At 42.7% G+C, this 19,025-nt stretch overlaps 1 protein-coding gene across 1 annotated transcript in view; it reads right to left on the bottom strand.

The window, feature by feature from the left end:
* Nucleotides 1–19,025, bottom strand: part of LOC126990855 (DBH-like monooxygenase protein 1) — a 66,482-nt gene that overhangs the window by 9,371 nt on the left and 38,086 nt on the right. Inside the window, exons 5-6 of the mRNA XM_050849507.1 lie at nt 10,951–11,105; nt 5,647–5,822 (exon numbers count right to left, since the gene is read on the bottom strand). Of these exons, the coding sequence (XP_050705464.1) occupies nt 5,647–5,822; nt 10,951–11,105 (331 nt within the window). The remainder of the gene's footprint in view (nt 1–5,646; nt 5,823–10,950; nt 11,106–19,025) is intronic.

Raw genomic sequence — 19,025 nt, 5'->3', positions numbered from 1 at the left:
TCACCAAAAGTTTCACATACCTTGGTAGTTTAGTGCATAACGATTGTGGGTCTTACCAGGAAGTCACTCGACGGATTGACATTACCCACGATGTAATGGAATCGTTCAACAAGAATATATGGCGGTATCGTAATTTATGCAGGCGAACAAAGATTCAAATCTTTGAGTCACTTGAGCTCCCTCTCTTACTGTATGGCTGTATGCCTTTCTAAGGCTTTTGAATCCTTAACTGGAATTTTTTCAAGCATCTATCCACTCCTCACCCTCTATCTGATCGCCAGAATGGATTCCGTACGGGACGTTCTACTGGTGATCTTTTGGCCTTCCTAACTGACTCTTGGTCATTCTCTCTTAGCCGTCTCGGTGAAACTTTTGCTATTGCCTTAAATATCTCAAATGCTTTTAAAAGAGTCTGCCATAAATCTTTGCCTTCTAAACTACCTTCCCACGAATTCTAACCCTCCCTCTCTCTCTCTCTCTGCACGTTAATCTTCTGTTTCCTTTCTGGCCGATCTATCTCTGCTGTGGTTGACGGTTATTGTTCTTCCCATAAACCTATCAACAGTGGTGTCCCGCAGGACTCTGTTCTGTCTCCCATTCTCTTGCTGTTGTTCATTAAGTATCTTCTTTGGAAAACAAACTGATATATATATATGACTCTAGGCTGGACGCTATAGAACGCTTAACCTCAGACATTGCTAACGTTTCTGAACGGGGCAAGAGGTTCTTGGTGTCCTTAAAAGCCTCAAAAACTCGATTTCTCCACCTATCAACTCCACTTAATCTTTCAAACACTTATCCTCTATTTTTCGTGAACACTCGTCTGTCACCTTCTTCTACAATAAACATTCTCGGCCCGTCCTTAACTCAAAATATCAACAGGAAACTTCATTGTCGCCACTCTTGCACTATCAGGTTCACCGAGGTTATGCGTTAGGAGCAGTGATTAGCGGCCTTTTTTCCTCTTCATATTTTTCCCCCTTTCCTTTGCTATAAAATAAACATCGTGTCCACCAGTTCTTTTCCCCCTCGCAGATGCTGTCCATATACAAGGGCCTTATCCGGCCTTTTATGGTGTATGCATTTCATGTGTGGGGCATCTCGACACATACAGCTTTGCTACACAGAATGAAGTCAAAGGCTCTTCGTATCATCAACTTCCCTACTCTTACTAGCAGTCTTCTGCCTCTTAAATCCTGCTGCAGAGGGGCATATCTTTCTATTTTCTATCGATATTTTCATGCTTACTGCTCTTCTGAACTTTTTCTTTACAGCACAGAGAGCAACTCAAAGGCAACAAAAAGAAAATGTAGAAAAAAAGCCAGCCAACTGTTGCTCCCACAAAGCGACATGTATAGAGTGGCCAAAAGAAAAGTCAATTTCAGATGGAAAGGTGCCTTGATACACTCTTCTTGAAAGAGGCCAAGTCATAGGCAGGGGGAAATACAAACGAAGGAAGGCTGTTCCTTAGTTTACCAGTGAAGAGGATGAAAGAATGGAGATGCTGGTTAACTCTTGCGTATAGGGTTAGGACAGTATAGGGATGAGCCTGAGTAAAATGTCGTGTGTTGCGGGGCCGCGGGAGGGGGGGAGGCATGCAGTTAGCAAGTTCAAAAGAGCAGTCAGCATGAAAATACCAAACAAGATAGAAAGAGATGCAACATGGCGGCGGAATTTAAGAGGTAGAAGACTGTCAGTAAGAGGAGGAGAGCTGATGAGACGAAGAGCCTTAGACTCCACTCTTTCCAAGAGAGCTGTGTGAGTAGAACCCCCCACACGTGAGATGCATACTCCATACGAGGGCGGATAAGGCCCTTATATATGGAAAGCATCTGTGCGGGGGAGAAGAACACTGGCGGAAACGATACAGAATGCCCAACCTCGAGGAAGCTGATTTAGTAAGAGAGATGTGAAGTTTCCAGATGAGGTTTTGAGCTAAGGATAGACCGATGATGTTTAGTGTTGAAGAAGGTGACAGCTGAGTGTTGTCGAAGAATAGGGGATAGGTATTTGGAAGATTGTGTCAACTTGATAGGTGGGGAAATAGAGTTTTTGAAACATTAAAGGACACAAAGTTCCTTTTACCTCAATCAGAAATGATAGAAAGGTCTAAGTTTAAGCGTTCTGAAGCCTCCAGTCTGGAGTCTTGCAATTCATGTTGAGTGGGTCTTCTGTTGAAAGAAGTCAGATTATGCAGAGTGGAGTCGTCAGCGTATGAGTGGATAGGACAGTCTGTTATGGAAAGAAGATCATTCATGAATAACAGGAAGAGAGTGGGTGATAAGACAGAGCCCTGTGGGACAACACTGTTGATAGGTCTAGGGGAAGAATAGTGACCGTCTAGCACAGCAGAGATAGAACAGCCAGAAAGGAAACTGGAGATAAAGGAACAGAGAGAAGGATAGAATCCGTACGAGGGCAGTTTAAAAATCAGAGTTGTGCCAGACTCTGTTAAAAGCTTTCGATATGTCTAGCGCAACTGAGAAAGCTTCACCGAAACGGCTAAGAGAGGATGACCAAGAGTCAGTTAAGAGAGAAAGAAGATCGCCAGTAGAACGCCCTTTGCGGAACCCATACTGGCAATCAGATAGAAGATCAGAGGTGGAAAGGTGCTTTTGAATCTTTTGATTAAGGAGTTAAGGAGTGATTCAAAAGCTTTAGATATACAGGAAAGTAGATTTATAGGGCGGTAGTTTGAGGGATTGGAACGGTCACCCTTCTTAGGCACAGGCTGTACGAAGACTTACCTCATGCAGGAAGGAAAGGTAGATGTTGATAGGCAGAGGCAAAAGAGTTTGACCAGGCAGGATATCAGCACGGAGGCACAAATTTTAAGAACAACAGGAGCCACACCATCAGGCTCATAAGCCTTCTGAGAGTTGAAGCTAGAGAGGGCATAGAAAACATCATTCATAAGAATCTTAATAACAGGCATAAAGGAGACAGATGGGGGATGAGTAGGAGGAATATACCTAGAATCGTCCAGGGGGGAGTTTTTCCAAAAGTTTGAGAAGAGTTCAGCCTTAGAGATAGATGAGACGACGGTGCTGCCGTCAGGGTTAAAGAGTGGAGGGAAGGATGAAGAAGTGAAACTGGAGGAGATGCTTTTGGCTAGGTGCCAGAAGTCTCTGGGAGAATTAGAAAGAGCAAGGTTTTGACATTTACTATGGATGAAAGAGCTTTGGGTAAGTCGAAGAATAGATTTGGCACGATTCCGGACAGAAATGTAAAGATCATGGTTAGCAGGAGTGCAAAGGCTCTGGTACCGTTTGTGAGCTGCCTTTCTATCTTTGATAGTTGGAGAACAAACGTGATTAAACCAAGACTTTTTAGCATGAGGAGTAGAGAAAATACGTGGAATGTGTGCCTTCATTCTAGAGACAAGCATCTCTGTGATGCGCTGGGCACACACAAAGGTCTCTCTCTCCTGGAAGCAGTAATCATTCCATGGGGAATCGGAAAAGCACATCCTCAGGTTGTCCCACAGAGCGGATGCAAAATGCCAGAAGCATCGATTCTTCGGTGGGTCCAGAGGCTGTACAGGAGCGATATGACATGATACAAAAATAAGGTTGTGATCGGAGGAGCCCAACGGAGAGAACAGTTTGACAGAGTAAGCAGAAGGGTTAGAGGGAAGGAAGAGGTCTAGTATGTTGGGCCGGTCTCCAAGTAGGGTGCTGAATCAACTGCTCCAGATCATTGAGGATAGAAAAGTTGTAGGCTTCTTCACCAGGCTGGTCAGTGAAGGAGGATGAAAGCCAAAGCTTGTGGTGAGTATTCAAAGAATTTTACATAGTTAGTAGAGTTAGGTGAAAGATAAACAGCACAGACGTATTTAGTAATAGAATGACAATGAAGTCTTAGCCAAATGGTGAAAAATTCTGAAGAGTCAAGGTCGTGGGCACGAGAGCAAGTGATGTTGCATACCTAGACGCAACATCCAGCTTTGGATCGAAATTTAGGATAGAGATAGTAGGAGGAAACATATTAGAGGTTGCTGTCAGTAGTCCCTGAGACCTGTGTTTCGGTGAGGAAGAGAAGGTGCTAACTACATGCCCCCCCCCCCCCTCTCTCCCGCTACACGTACGACTTTCTACTCTTGCTCATCGTAATTACACCCAAAAACCTTATGCAAGAGTTAATCAGCAACTCCATTATTTTATCGACTGCTAAACTCTGGAACAGTTCAACTTCGTCTGTGTTTCCCCCTTGAACTACTTGAACTCTTTCAAGAGGAGAGTATCAAGACAACTCTCCACCAGCGTTACCTTATGGTTGTACTCAGAACATTGCATCCATCAGTTTCACGTCCCAAAACTATCGTAACCTCACCGATAACGATACCCAATCAAATTGAGCTTAAAACAGTAAAGTATCGATGTTTTCTTGATATACTTATTGGTAAAAAACATGAAAATACGATGTGCTGAGTACGATAATCTGGTAACGTTGCTCTCCATCCGAAACTGAACCCTCTTCTGGCCTTTTGTTCTGTTTTCTTTCGTCGGAGCTGCGCCTAAGGGGCTTTTTTTTCCCTTGAAATGCCTCCCCTGCTGTAAGAAAAGGTCCCCGTCGAAACTCACGTCGGCGTTTTACAAGGACGAGAAGTGCTAGAATCAGGTCCATTAATTGTTGACTTGCCGGGCGTGAACAGGGATTGCTCAGGCCTCTTAAAATTTTGCAGATGAGATAAAATCTGCATCACTAGCATATGAGCAAAACAACTTGCCAGGCACACTGAGCAGTGTAATTCCACGGCAGTTATTGCAGTCTAGTCGATCCCCTTTTCCTTTCCAGATAGGGGTATCCCATTCTCTCTTCCAGTCAAGAGGAATGGCTCCGGACTGCAATACGCCAGACAGCACCACATGCAGCCTATGGATAATGGCTTCATCCCCGGCTTCCAGCATCTCCACATTGATATTAACGGGGGGGAGTAATAATATATAATAATAATAATAATGATAATAATAATAATAATAATAATAATAATAATAATAATAATAATAATAATAATAATAAAATGAAATAATAATAATAATAATAATAATAATAATAATAATAATAATAATAATAATAATAATAATAATAATAATAATAATAATAATTATGATAATAATAAAATAACAATATTACTACTAAAACTGTTAATAGTACGGGGAAGAAAAAGATCGTGAACAAGAAGAACAAGAACAAGAACAAGAAGCAAATGAGGAAAAGCAAAAAAAAATCGTAACCAGCGAAACAGAATAGACAAAGTCTGTGTGTGTGTGTGTGTGTGTGTGTGTGTGTGTGTGTGTGTGTGTGTGTGTGTGTGTATAATCCACCCAAGGTCTGATCACGAGTTGGACTCGTAATCTTAAGCAAGTATCCTCCATACAGGAGCAAGGCTCATGCATCATAATAGTCGATCTCTGGGTACTGCCTGGACCTCCACACGCCACACGTCCCGTCCCCCTTGTTCAAGGAGGGGGCAGTAACCACTCCTTGTCAGCGGAAAAATCTCGACCTGAGCGGGACTTGATCCAGCCAGTACGCGAAGCCTGGCAGCGAAAAGCTTATAACTGTTGAGCTACGGAGCGGTGTGTGTGTGTGTGTGTGTGTGTGTGTGTGTGTGTGTGTGTGTGTGTTTGTGTATACCCTTACCCAGGTAGTGGCCGTGCAGAAACACAGTAAAAATGTTGACTCCCTCAGGTGGCAGGGCAGCTTCGGTACAGGCGGCGGCGCAGTGACCAGCCACCAACCAATCGGAAGTCCGTGGGGGAACGGTGAGGGAGAAGAGCAGTGCGTGACCCAAGCCCATGTTGCTGGCGTCCTGTGGCCTGCACAGGAAAAGACACACACACACACACACATGAACACACATTAATGGGACTTTAATTATTGAGTTGGCTTACCAAGTGCAAAGCTATTCACATTTTTTTCCATTCTAAAACGCGAACGTAAAGATAAAGTTGGAGGCTTACTTCAAGGGCAAGAACGGCTCAAGGATAATAAACAAAACAAAAAAACAAAAAAAAACCTCATATATAAGAAAAGACTGAGTGGCCAGAAAAAAAAGTCAATTTCGGAAGAAGAGTTATGTTGATATACTCTCCTATTGAAAAATTTCAGGTCGCAGGCCGGAGTAAATACTTACTTAGGAAGGCTGTTCCCGAGTTTACCAACGGAAGGGATAATAGAATGAGGATACTGGTTAATTCTTGCATAAGCGATTGTACATAATATGGATGAGCAAAAGTAGCAAGTCGTGTGTATAGCGGGAGGGGGGAGACATGCAGTTAGCAAGTTCGGAGGAGCAGTTAGCACGGAAATATCGATAGAAGATAGAAAGAGATACAACTTCGTGTCGGAATTTATCAAATGAAAGTCTGCTAGCAAGAAAGGAGGAGTTGATGAGATAAACAGCATCTGAATCCACTTTGTCTAGCAGAGATGCATACTCCTTACGAGGACGGACAAGGCCCCTCTGTATGGACAGCATCTGAGAGGGAACCACTGACATATAATTGCAACTTATGCCTATTCCCCTAATATCGCTGTCCAACCATTTCAGTAGAAACCTTTGAATGAATGTCCATTTGGGTTCTCTGACCGCGTTCCTTCGTACTATCGTTCACCCTATACCCGTAAACCACTTAATTTTTAAACCCTGTTGAATCCTTATTCATCCAGTTAAACCTTATACAGAAATCCACCGGTTCTCCACCTACCTATGCTCGTCTCCAATCCAACCCCTTCCTATCTTTAGAGAATCTCGTATTACCCGTTTGAGTCTTTCTGATATCGCAAGTATGCAAACATACACGATTCTCTCTTCCTGTATGGCAAGTTTGGTCTAACCTGATAGATAAGAAGTTCATCCAAGACCAGGTGATTCTAACTAATATAGATCTATTTTATATAGGTTATAGCTCCTGGAATACTTTGTGAAGATCAATTGTCCACCACAAAGCTTTTGAGGAACCCTCCCTTGTTGCTTTACGCTCGATGAAAGCTTTATAAGATTGTTGTTCGCATAGTCAGATGAATGCATTGAGCCTCTGCTACCTGCAGCACTTGTGAAGACTTCTATTCCACTCTCACTGCCAGACCTACTTATGAGACACATTTTTAAGCAATAGTTGGTGTCATAATTCACCACCATATCAATTGGAGACTTCACTTCCGATCCAGTATCATCTTGATCCGACTCTACTTATAATCTGTTGAGTTTATCAATAGTTAATTGTCCTCATGTCACAAACCATTTCATAAAATTTGGTATCATCTTATAACTTACTGAAACATCACTGAGAAATACCGTGTCTAAGATTTTGAGAAACAACCCTACTATTGCTTCTAAGAAATTTGTGGGCCCCCACCTTCACCATTGATTTGCACAGATTTCCGTGAGCTAAAACTTTACCTTACCCCTTATTGTGAAGCATACCCTACTGACGTGACTAAAAACTTTACTTGTTGAACGTTGGTGGATCATCCACAAACATTTTATCTAAAATCTCATCAAACGCTTTTACGCACTTCAAGAGCATATGATACCTTGGACTATGCCGCCAATATTGCACGAACTTTTATTGTAGAATATCAAGAGCCTGTTGAGTACAGTGCGCTTTTATGGACTGTGCTATGTTCCCTATTATGTTATGTACTTCTAAATGCTCCTGTATAAGCCATTTCTGGGACAGCCTTAAGCAATCGACCCTGACCCTTTTTCAAAAAATAATGGTTTCGGCACATATCCATATTTTTAAAACATAGTTAGTATGTATCGACATCTTAAAGATGTCGGATACTGGGTCTGATTTTAACGATAGTAACCTTTATATTACATCAAATAACCCCGAATACCCTAATAACTTTTCTGTTTCATCCTATCTTGTTCTTCTTGAACTACTTGCCTCCTATTATCTTTGTCCTCTCTTTATCCCCCCCCCGCCTCAATTACACCTGAACTTTCCGTATAATGTTCGATCTTTATAGTGAATACTGAAAGGAAGTAGTCGAATACCTCATTTTCGTGATTTTTCCAATTTGCCTACTTTTCCCCTGTTTCTATTTGATTTCAGCTTTTCCTTTTTTTCACATCTTCTTCCTTCCTCTGTTGAAATTCGCCATCCCATTTGAAGCTTTATTTGCTCTTTTGCTTCATGGATCTCATAGTTCTTTTGCTATTAATTGTTTTTCTTGACCAATTCGGATTAGAGATGGTGTTTCCCCTCTTCATTTTTTTCCCACCATTTCTTTCTTCTCCTATCTCTCTCTTTTTACCACGTTCAGTCCATTTAGTTCAGATTTTTCCTTTCTAGGATCAGTGTTCGCTGTTCTTTGCCTCTTCTATTCTACCTAATCAAATACTAAATTTATTACTATGATTTCTACCTGGTTCCTGGTTTCAATCAGTTCACCTGGCCTCATAAATCCATAAATTATCCCACCTTACCCCTCTATCCGAGTTTGTCTTTAAAAGCCTCTTTGCTCCTTCTTAAATCTAGCACTAACACTGTTTTGTCGCGGTTACCGCTCAGTCTACCTAAAACGAACCGTGTTCCTGGTGATCACTACTTTCTAACTCTCCGCAACTCACACTCAATGCACAAGTTCCCCATTATTATTGGTTAAGTCTAGCTCAATTATCTATCTCCTCTGGCTCAGTGTAAAGTACTAGTAGTAAGTACTACTAAAAAGAACTGGCGAAGACGATTTAGAACGCCTAATATCAAGGAAGCTGATTAACCGAGACAGGATAAATGAAGTTTGCTGTTAAGATTTGAAGTTGAGGGCAGACCGAGAACATTAATTTTATAATAGAAAGATATAGGTGAAGAGATGGGTGTTGAAAGATTGTGTTGAATTGAGAGGTTTTTAAATTGAATTTTTAAAGGACCGAAGGGCACAGAGTTCCTCCAGCTTCATTCAGAAATGATAACAAGATAACAAGATGCCAATGTCAAGCGTTCTGAGTAGTTCTGAGAGTAGTGAAAGAAAATCGGAAGTGGCAGAAATGAAAATACTGAGATGGATGAGTGGAGTGACAAGAAAGGATAGGATTAATAATGAAGTCATAAGAGGTACAATTAAGGTAACAAGTGTGGGTAAGAAGGTGCAGGAAGTGAGACTGAGGTGGTCATAAGGAGAGAGGAAGGGAGTTGTGAAAGGCAGATAATGGACATGGAAGTGGGTGGCAGAAGGAAGAGAGGAAGACCCAGGACGAGATGGAAGGACTGTATTGTGGCGGACGACAGGGAGAAGAACTTGGACCTTGAAGTGCCGGACAGGGCTAGATGGAAGAGACTCATCAAAAACAGCGACCCCGTATAGAAACGGGATAATAATGCTGAGGAAGAAGAAGAAGAATGTCAAGCGTTCTGAAGCGTCCAGCTTAGCGTCTTATAATCCCTGTAGGGAGGGTATTCTGTTCAAAGGTGCTGAGTAATGCAGAGTAATTCATCAGCGTAGAAGTAGCTAGGACACTTTGTTTGGAAAGAACATTAATGACCAACAGAAAGAGAGTGGTAGATAGAACAGAGCCCTGCGGGACACCAGTGTCCATAGGTTTAGGGAAAGGACTGAGTAGCTCGCTTTTCCCTCAGCTTATATAAGATATCAGATTCTAGATTTTTATTATTTGATTTGGGCGGAGGGAATTCATATTATCTTCGAGATTTGTTTCAAAGCTAGATAGAGTATGATGAGGTGCGGCCACACTGCACGCGGTTTGCTGGGAGGGCAGAGGGTAGCAGGACGCCTAGCGGGTCAGAGGCAAGAACAAACACATGTTATCTAATAGGAATGGCCACTCATATTAGATAACATGTGTTTGTTCTGCCTCTGACCTGAACTCCCGCGTGCAGTGTGGCCGCACCCTGAGTGAACGAGGCTTTCAATAGTACAAAAGTCATCGTCAATGTTGTTGGTAATAAAGACCAAACTCGTATAGGTGACTTTGTATATGTTGTTAATTTGTACTACACAATTTTATTATGGCAAAGTTTTTTATTTTTTTTATTACAAGAATAAGCCCTTCTCTCTCTCTCTCTCTCTCTCTCTCTCTAAAAGGGAATTATTCAGTGTTTAAAATGTGTTGGTATTCGGTTAGTAAGCTACCCGCGCTAAAAATTAATTATCCGTCACCATTTGTCTCCTGGTTATGTATGCATTTGGATAATGTCCTCTGCTTATGTGTTTTTTTTTCACTTAAATGCAAACATATCCTCATACACCAATCATCGATTACTGTTTTTCACTCATTACTTGGGTTCAACATATTCTCGAACTTTGCGCTTACTTTTGCTTGTTTAACAATTTTCTTAAGGGAATGTTTGATTTTGCTGTTAAACCAAGGCTGAATCTAACAATTTGATATTGCTTTTCCCGGAGTTGGATGAAGGTTTTATGTAGCGAATCAATCATACTTGCCACATTTCGTGATTTTGATTGATTTTGATTGATAAAATACTGATGACGTCCGTTTGTTTGTCTTTGAGGCAGGGCAACAGCAAGAGGGACACAGTGACTTTGTATATGTTGTTAATTTGCACTACACAATTTTGTTATGGCAAAGTTTTTATTTTTTATTACAAGAATAAGCCCTTCTCTCTCTCTCTCTCTCTCTCTCTCTCTCTCTCTCTCTCTCTCTCTCTCTCTCTCTCTCTCTCTCTCTCCAGTGGAACGCCAGCACTCGTCGAGCGAGCAACTCTCCCGGCCTCTGGGCCACCTATAGACTGTTGAGTTGCTCGCTCGGCTTTGCTACGGGCTGCCATGTGCACCCGTTTCCCCGCCCGGCACGCCAGCCGGCGGGTTCTACCTGCCACCACAGCGACGGGCCGTCAATACGACAATGGGCCGTTTCCCCTTCTGAGGGGATAAATCTTCCACCACCATCTCTCTCTCTCTCTCTCTCTCTCTCTCTCTCTCTCTCTCTCTCTCTCCACTCATCCGCCAACACACCTGAGCTGGTTTGTGTGGTGGATGTCCATGGCCCATTCCACCGTTACGTTCCTCTCCAGTCGCCTATTGTCGTAGTGACTCTGGAACATGAGGTACGTGGCGCCCCCGTGTTCGTCCCCAAGTGGGTAGCCCACCGTCATAGGCAAGAGTTCTCCCTGAAATTTGACGACGGAAGGGTTAAGGATTGTGTAAATGAGAGTGGAAATGAGAGAATGGATATTATTATTATTATTATTATTATTATTATTATTATTATTATTATTATTATTATTATTATTATTATTATTATTATAAATGACCATGCCAAGAGCTACATAGAATAAATTTGCAATTATAGCACCAGGAGGTGTCAGTGCAGGTCGAGACAGAGCTAGAAAAATAAAAGAGGAAAGAAAGTACTTAACGCTACTGCAAGAGGAAACATTAACAAGGTTTTAAAATTTGTCAATTATGGATGAAGAAACAATCTCCGAAGGAGGCCTGCACACAGAGGGAAAGAAATATCTACAAAATTGTGATGTGGAGCATCGGCCAATTTAAAACGCCATTGAGGTCAAGGATGAACTCCTACTGACTCTGATTGATTGACAAAGGTTTGGCAAGAACTTATGAAGAGAATGAGAAGAATAATTTACTATTTTATAAAACATTGCAAGAGTACCAACAATACGATGGCCAATATTCAAACTCAAATCATATACAAGGAACTCAATTAATGGGATTAAATTCACGATCAATCAGTTTCGAATGCGAGTCAGCAGCAGAGATCCAGACAACAGAGGAGTATTCGAAAAGGGGCAGAATAAAAGAGAAGAAACATTTCCGAAGATGTTATCATCCTTATAAATTGTCTTAGATGTGTGGAGAATACCCAGTTCTGATGTAAGTAAGCGGGACATATTTCTCATTTGTAATTCAAAAGTAGGTTTAGAGTCCAGTATAACTCCCAGAAGCTTGATATGAGCTACAGAGTCAATGTGGACTCCATTAACAAATAAATTGGGATGGTGAGGGAAAGGAGTTGTAGAACGGCTCACAATTAATTTCTTGGTTTTGCTAGGATTCAGTTTCATGCCCCATTGAGAGCACCAAGACTTAATGTTATTCAAATCATAAGTTAGACCATCAGCAACAAGATATGTGTGAGTTTTTTATCATCACTTTTTTTTTAAGAGCAGCGGGGATCATGTTTCTTAATGGTCCCTCTAAGCGAGAAAAATGAGAAAAAATCACCCCTCACACAAACCGTTTCATTATATATATCAAAGCATTTGTGATGAGATTATGTATCATCTATTTTGGGGGGTTTATATCATGGCACAAATTTGGCCCGTCGCTGCTACACGGTAAAGCCACAAATTTGGCCCGTCGCTGCTACACGGTAAAGCCACAAATTTGGCCCGTCGCTGCTTCACGGTTTTAAATAGTATAAGAGACAGTTGAATGGCAAAAGGTAAAGGCAAAATAAAATAAAAAGCCCGCATGAAGATGCTCCCTTTACGACAGAGAAAGATGACGAGAAAGGAATGATCAATTTTGTTTTAGAGGTGTCTTATCTCGTGCAACTACCCAGACGGCTGGTAGAGAGATGCCCAATTCTTTCAAGGAGGAGGCCCAATAACGGGGCTGAGGGTGTCGGAAAGAGCCCAAATTTCCACTCCCATGGCACCGGGCAGGTCTCGAACTCGAATGCAAGGCGGAGACTACCACGGGACCACGGGAGCCCCCCTGAAAAATTATGAAACATAAGACGAAATGCAAATTAATATTCTTTTTCCAGTGAAAGGATGAAGAAATGAGAGTGTCTGTCAACCCGGTACAATCTTCCAAACATCTATCATCCTTTCTTCGATAACACTCAGCTGTCACCTTCATGTACACTAAACATCCTTAGTTTACTCATAATATGAACTGGAGACCTTATATCTCCATTCCTACCAAATTAGCTTCCTCGAGGTTAGGCATCGTCTCCACTAGTATACTTTCTCCTTCACAGATTGTATACTTACACAAGGACCTTGTTCGCCCTCGTAAAGAGTATGCATCTCATGTTGGGGGGGGGGAGGAGCTTTTCACACACAACCCTTTAGGACAGAGTCAACTCTCCTCTTAATGACAGTCTTCTTAGATTCTTAGATTCTTCTTAGATTCCGCCGAAGTGTTGCCTCTCATTTTATCTTCTATTGGTATTCTTTCTCTTGTTGTTGTTGTTGTTGTTGTTGTTGTTGTTGTTGTTGTTGTTGTTGTTGTTGTTGTTGTCGTTTTGGGGGCTTCGTGGTGCAGTGGTTAGCACACTCGGCTCACAACCGAGAGAGCCCGGGTTCGATTCCCCGGCAGAGTGGAAAAATTTGGGCGGCTTTTCCAATACCCTACGCCCCTGTCCACCCAGCAGTGGGGTACCAGGTATTAATCAGGGGTTGTGTCCCGTCTCCTGGAATCTGTTCCCTTCTCCTATAATTCCTTTCCCTTCTGTCTCTCTCCGGCATATGACCTCAGATGTTGCGCCGACTAAACGAAACTTTCCAACTTGTAATTTTTTGAGGCGGTGGCTAAGTGGTTAGCGTGCAGGCGTGGTGAGCCCGAAACACACTGAATTATCAGACCATCGCAGAGTGGCGGAAGATTACTCACATGCTGACAAATCTTCAAACAACCCCCCTCGTAGACTGACCTCACTCTGTAACGTAGCAAACACATCATTACGTCCACGGAGGCGAGAACCCGGCCCGTGTTATCCAGCGGGGACCTCTTTAATCAGCGTGGGGCGGCGTCCTCGCGTCTGGGAAGGTCCTCAGCGGGGAAATCACGCGGACAGACTCGTTAGTATGCGTTCCAAGGTCCAAAACAACCTCGTCCGCTGCCGCCATTACCTTTCCCGTTCCTACTATATTCCAATCTCTGTGGGTCCCCCTGATGATGATGATGATGATGATGGTGATGAATGTGATGGTGATGGTGTTTAGTTTCAGCGACATTGTTTAAGTGGAGAACCGGAGGGCAGGATGAGCCTAGCAAGAGTCATATATCATGGCAGCCACTATAAATATACTTCGCCTGCGCCACTAATCGGGTTGGGGCCATCCAAGAAGCCCCTCAGGAGAACCTACCGGCGCTACAGGCAGCACTTATCATAAAAAAGGATGACTACTTTTCTGAACTTGCAAACTGCATGCCTCCAACCCTCCCGCGGCCACGCTGCGCTCGACTTTCTGCTCTAGATCATCCCTATACTGCCCAAATCCTTAAGCTAGAATTAACCATCGTTTCCATTCTTTCATACGTTTCAGAAATGATAGCAAGGTCTGAGCTCAAGCGTTCTGTAGCGTCCAGTCACGAGTCATGCAATTCCTGTTGGAAGAATATTCTGTTAAAGGAAGTTGAGTATTGCAGGATAGAGTCATCGGTGTAGGAGTAGATAGAACAGTTTGCTTTGGTTTGACCAATGATGCAAAAAAGAGTGAGAGGTTTAAGAGAGCCATGGGAAACTCCACTGTTGATAGGTTTAGAAGTAGAACAGTGACCATATAACAATATTATACCATCGCAAAGATAGACCGGCCCGAGAGGAAATTAGAGATGAAAGAACAGAGAGAGAGAGGGATATAATCTGTAGAAATGTATTTTAGAAAGCAAAAGTCTCTACCAGATTCTGTCAATGGTTTTCGAGATGTTTAAGAGGAGTCACTTAGGATGGTAAGATCACCCGTCTATCCCTCCTTATGGAATCCATATTGGTGACCAGAGAGAAGGTCATAAGTTGATACATGCTAAAGATTTTTCCTGATAAAGATTGTTTCAAATGGTTTAGAAAAAAAAACACGTTTGAGGGATTAGAGCGGTCACCCTTCGTAGGTCCAGGCTTTTTGTTGGCGTACATCCAGCAGGAAGGAAAGGTAAAGGTTCAAAGGTAGAGACGAAAGAGTTTGCCCAGACAGGGTGTCAGCACATACATGCAGTTCTTAAGGATAACAGGAGGCACTTTATCGGGCCCATAATCCTTTTGAGGATTGAGGCCAGAGAGGACATGGAATACATCATTCTCAAGAATTATATTAAACGGCATAGTGGAGTCACAGAGGTAATAAGTATGATGAATATGCCCAGAATCGTCCATAGTATAATTTTCAGAGAAAGTCTGAGCTTTACAGACAGATGTGACAACAGAGCAACCATCAGAATTAAGGAGAAATAGGAAGGATGAAGAAGTAAGATTGTTAGAGATAATTTTGGCTTGATGACAGAAGGCTCTGGAAGAATTAAAGACTACAAGATTGTGGCATTGTCTACTGATAAAAGTTTTGGGTAAATCGAAGAATGAACTTGACACAGTAAAGTTTACTGACGGTAACCTCAAAAAACTTTATTTCGGAGATGAAGAGAAGGTGAGGTTTAGAGGAGGTGAGATAGTGTTTCACAATGAAAATTAGCAAAGGCCGCGAATGTTACAGAAGTTCATGTAGAAAGGTTTGGGGAACATTCTTAGGTCAGGATCAGCAAAAGTAAAGTCCGACAATTTTGAGGAAAAGAATGTAGAGGTAAAGAATGTAGGTGGTGTGGAAAGTAAGAGAATTTACCTCTCGAGAGCATGATGAACTACTTTCTCGTGTTAATTTGGCTGGAGTAGGTAGGAAGACACCTACCGAACGGGCGCAAGCCACTCCCGGTGAGGTATATATGGGAAGTGAGGAGGGTGCTGAAGCCCTCCAAAGACCCTTCCCATTACCTCACTAACCGTTTCCCTATTGTCTCATCAGCACCAGAGAGTAGTTCAGCATGCTCTCTAAAGACAGATCTTCTTCTATCCACACCACACTACATTCACACAACACACACCTTTTCCCAAAATTCAAAATTCAGAATAACGTTCAATAACCAAGCCTCGGAGTCGGAGACCACAAATTCCCCCAGGGAGGACTACTCTTCTGCCTGCCGACCTGAGAGGTGATAACTCCTCGAGCCTTTTTCTTCTCAATTTCTGCAACATTCCCGGTCTTCGTTCTAATTTTCATTCTGTGGAACACCATCTCTCCTCTAAATCTCACCTTCTCTTCCTCACCGAAACACAGGTTTCTGAGGCTACTGATAGCAATCTCTACTCTGTTCCTTCCTACTATCTCTATCCTAAATTTCAATCCAAAGCTGGATGTTGCGTCTACGTGCGCAACATCATTTGCTCTCGTGCCCACGATCTTGACTCTTCTGAATCTTCCACCATCTAGCTAAGACTTCATGATCATTCTCTTACTAAATACATCTGTGCTGTTTATCTCTCACCTAACTCTACTAACTATGTTTGAACTCTAAAGTGGAGCACATCTTGACCCACTCTCCTTTGCTGAAATCTCCATCTCGGGAGATTTCAATGTTCACCGCCAGCTTTGGATTCCATCCTCTTTCACTGACCAGCCTGGTGAACAAGCCTACAACGTTGCTCTCCTCAACGACCTAGAGCATTTGGTTCAGCACCCTACATGTAGGGTGCTGAACCAGCTGCACGTATTCCCGACCGTCTTGGAGACAGACCCAACATACTAGACCTCTTCCTTACCTCTAACCCTTCTACTTACTCTGTCAAACTGCTCTCTCGGTTGGGCTCCTACGATCACAACCTTATTTCTGTATCCTGTCCTATCGCTCCTGTACATCCTCTGGACCCACCGAAGAGGCGATGATTCTGGCATTTTGCTTCAGCTCGGTGGGACGACCTGAGGATGTACTTTTCCGATTTCCCGTGGAATGATTACTGCTTCCAGGAGAGCTCCTCTGTGTGTGCCCAGCGCATCACAGAGGTGATTTTCTCTGGAAGGAGGCATACATTCCACGTACTTTCTCTACTCCCCATGAAAAAAAGCCTTGGTTTAATCACACTTGTTTCGTGCTATCAAAGATAGAGAGCCAGCTCACAAAAGGTACAGAACCTTCGAACTCCCACTAACCATGATTTGTACATTTCCGCTCGGAATCGTGCCAAATATATATTCTCCGACTTACCAAAAACTCTTTCATCCATAGAAAATGTCAACACCTTGCTTTCTCTAATTCTTCCAGAGACTTCTGGCATCTAGCCGAAAATGTCTCCTCCAATTTCACTTCTTCCTCTTTCCCTCCTCCACTTAACCCTGACGGCAGCACTGCCGAAACAACTCCACTCTGGACGATTCTGGGCATGTTCCTCCTACTCAGCCCCCCTCTGTTTCTTTCATGCCTGTTATTAAGATTCTTAAGAATGATGTCTTCTATGCCCTCTCTGGCCTCAACTCTCAGAAGGCTTATGGACCTGATGGAGTGCCTCCTATTGTCCTTAAAAACTGTACTTCTGTGCTGGCACCCTGCCTGGCCAAACGCTTTCGTCTCTGCCTATCAACATCTACCTTTCCTTCCTGCTGGAAGTACGCCTACGTACAGCCTGTGCCTAAGAAGGATGACCGTTCCAATCCCTCAAACTACCGCCCTATAGCTTTACTTTCCTGTCTATATAAAGCTATTGAATCAATCCTTACCCGGAAGATTCAAAAGAATCTTTCCACCTCTAACCTTCTATCTGATCGCCAGTATGGGTTCCGCAAGGGGCGTTCTACTGGTGATCTTCTTGCTCTCTTAAGTGACTCTTGGTCATCCTCTCTTAGCCGTTTCGGTGAAACTTTCTCAGTTGAGCTAGACATATCGAAACCCTTCGATAGAGTCTGGCACAAGTCTATGCTTTCTAAAGTACCCTCTATCGGATTCTATCCCTCTCTATGTACCTTTATCTCCACTTTCCTCTAGCGCCGTTCTGTCTCTGTTGTGGTAGATGGTCACTGTTCTTTTCATAAACCTATCAACAGTGGTGTTCCACAAGGCTCTGTTCTATCACCCACTCTCTTCCTATTATTCATCAATGATCTTCTTTCTATAACAAACTGTCCTATCCACTCATACGTTGATGACTCCACTCTGCATTATTCAACTTCTTTCAACAGAAGACCCTCTCAACAGGAATTACATGACTCCAGGCTGGAGGCTGCAGAACGCTTAACCTCAGACCTTGCTATCACTTCCGATTGGGGTAGAAGGAACCTTGTGTCCTTCAATGCCTCAAAAACTCAATTTCTCCACCTCTTAACTCGACATAATCTTCCAAACACCTATCCCCTATTCTTCGACAACACCCAGCTCTCATCTTCTTCGACACATCCTCGGTCTATCCTTAACTCAAAATCTTAACTGGAAACCTCACATCTCCTCTCTTACTAAATAAGCTTCCTCGAGGTTGGGCGTTCTGTATCGTCTCCGCCATATATATATATATATATATATATAGAGAGAGAGAGAGAGAGAGAGAGAGAGAGAGAGAGAGAGAGAGAGAGAGAGAGAGAGAGAGAGAGAGAGAGAGAGAGAGAGAGAGAGAGAGAGAGAGAGAGAGAGAGAGAGAGAGAGAGAGAGAGAGAGAGAGAGAGAGAGAGAGAGAGAGAGAGAGAGAGAGAGAGAGAAGGGCTTATTCTATATATATATATATATATATATATATATATATATATATATATATATATATATATATATATATATATATATACAGAGAGAGAGAGAGAGAGAGAGAGAGAGAGAGAGAGAGAGAGAGAGAGAGAGAGAGAGAGAGCGTTGAATGTGTGTGTGTGTGTGTGTGTGTGTGTGTGTGTGTGTGTGTGTGTGTGTGTGTTTCTTCAACTAAACTCTATGACTTTCCTTTCGTGGTTCGGATGGCCCATTATAAGCGAATGCCACCATTGCTTTAAGGTGCATTTACTGCATTTTCTGCCTTATAATTCATACAGTGCTTACTGAATATTTTTTCTCCCTGCTCGCCGTCTCTCACTAATATGATTCAAAACCTGCATTAAACGTTGATCCCTTCGCTACATAGAATACATCTTCCTCTGCCTGGGTCACACAACCGCATTCCAGAATTTTACACCAAGAAATTGGCACCAATATGCAGGTACTCTATTGTCCGCACGAGTAACAAGCCCGTAAATCTCCAACAGCAGGAACAACTAAGTCTATATATACAAAGTCAAGTCACTCTGCTTCATAACTGCGACCGGTACGCGCAGGAGGCG

The sequence above is a fragment of the Eriocheir sinensis genome, unplaced genomic scaffold, assembly GCF_024679095.1.
Source record: "Eriocheir sinensis breed Jianghai 21 unplaced genomic scaffold, ASM2467909v1 Scaffold215, whole genome shotgun sequence".
NCBI lineage: Eukaryota > Metazoa > Arthropoda > Malacostraca > Decapoda > Varunidae > Eriocheir > Eriocheir sinensis.
Note: the sequence above shows the minus strand (reverse complement) of the source record. Positions and strands in the feature narration are given on the sequence as shown.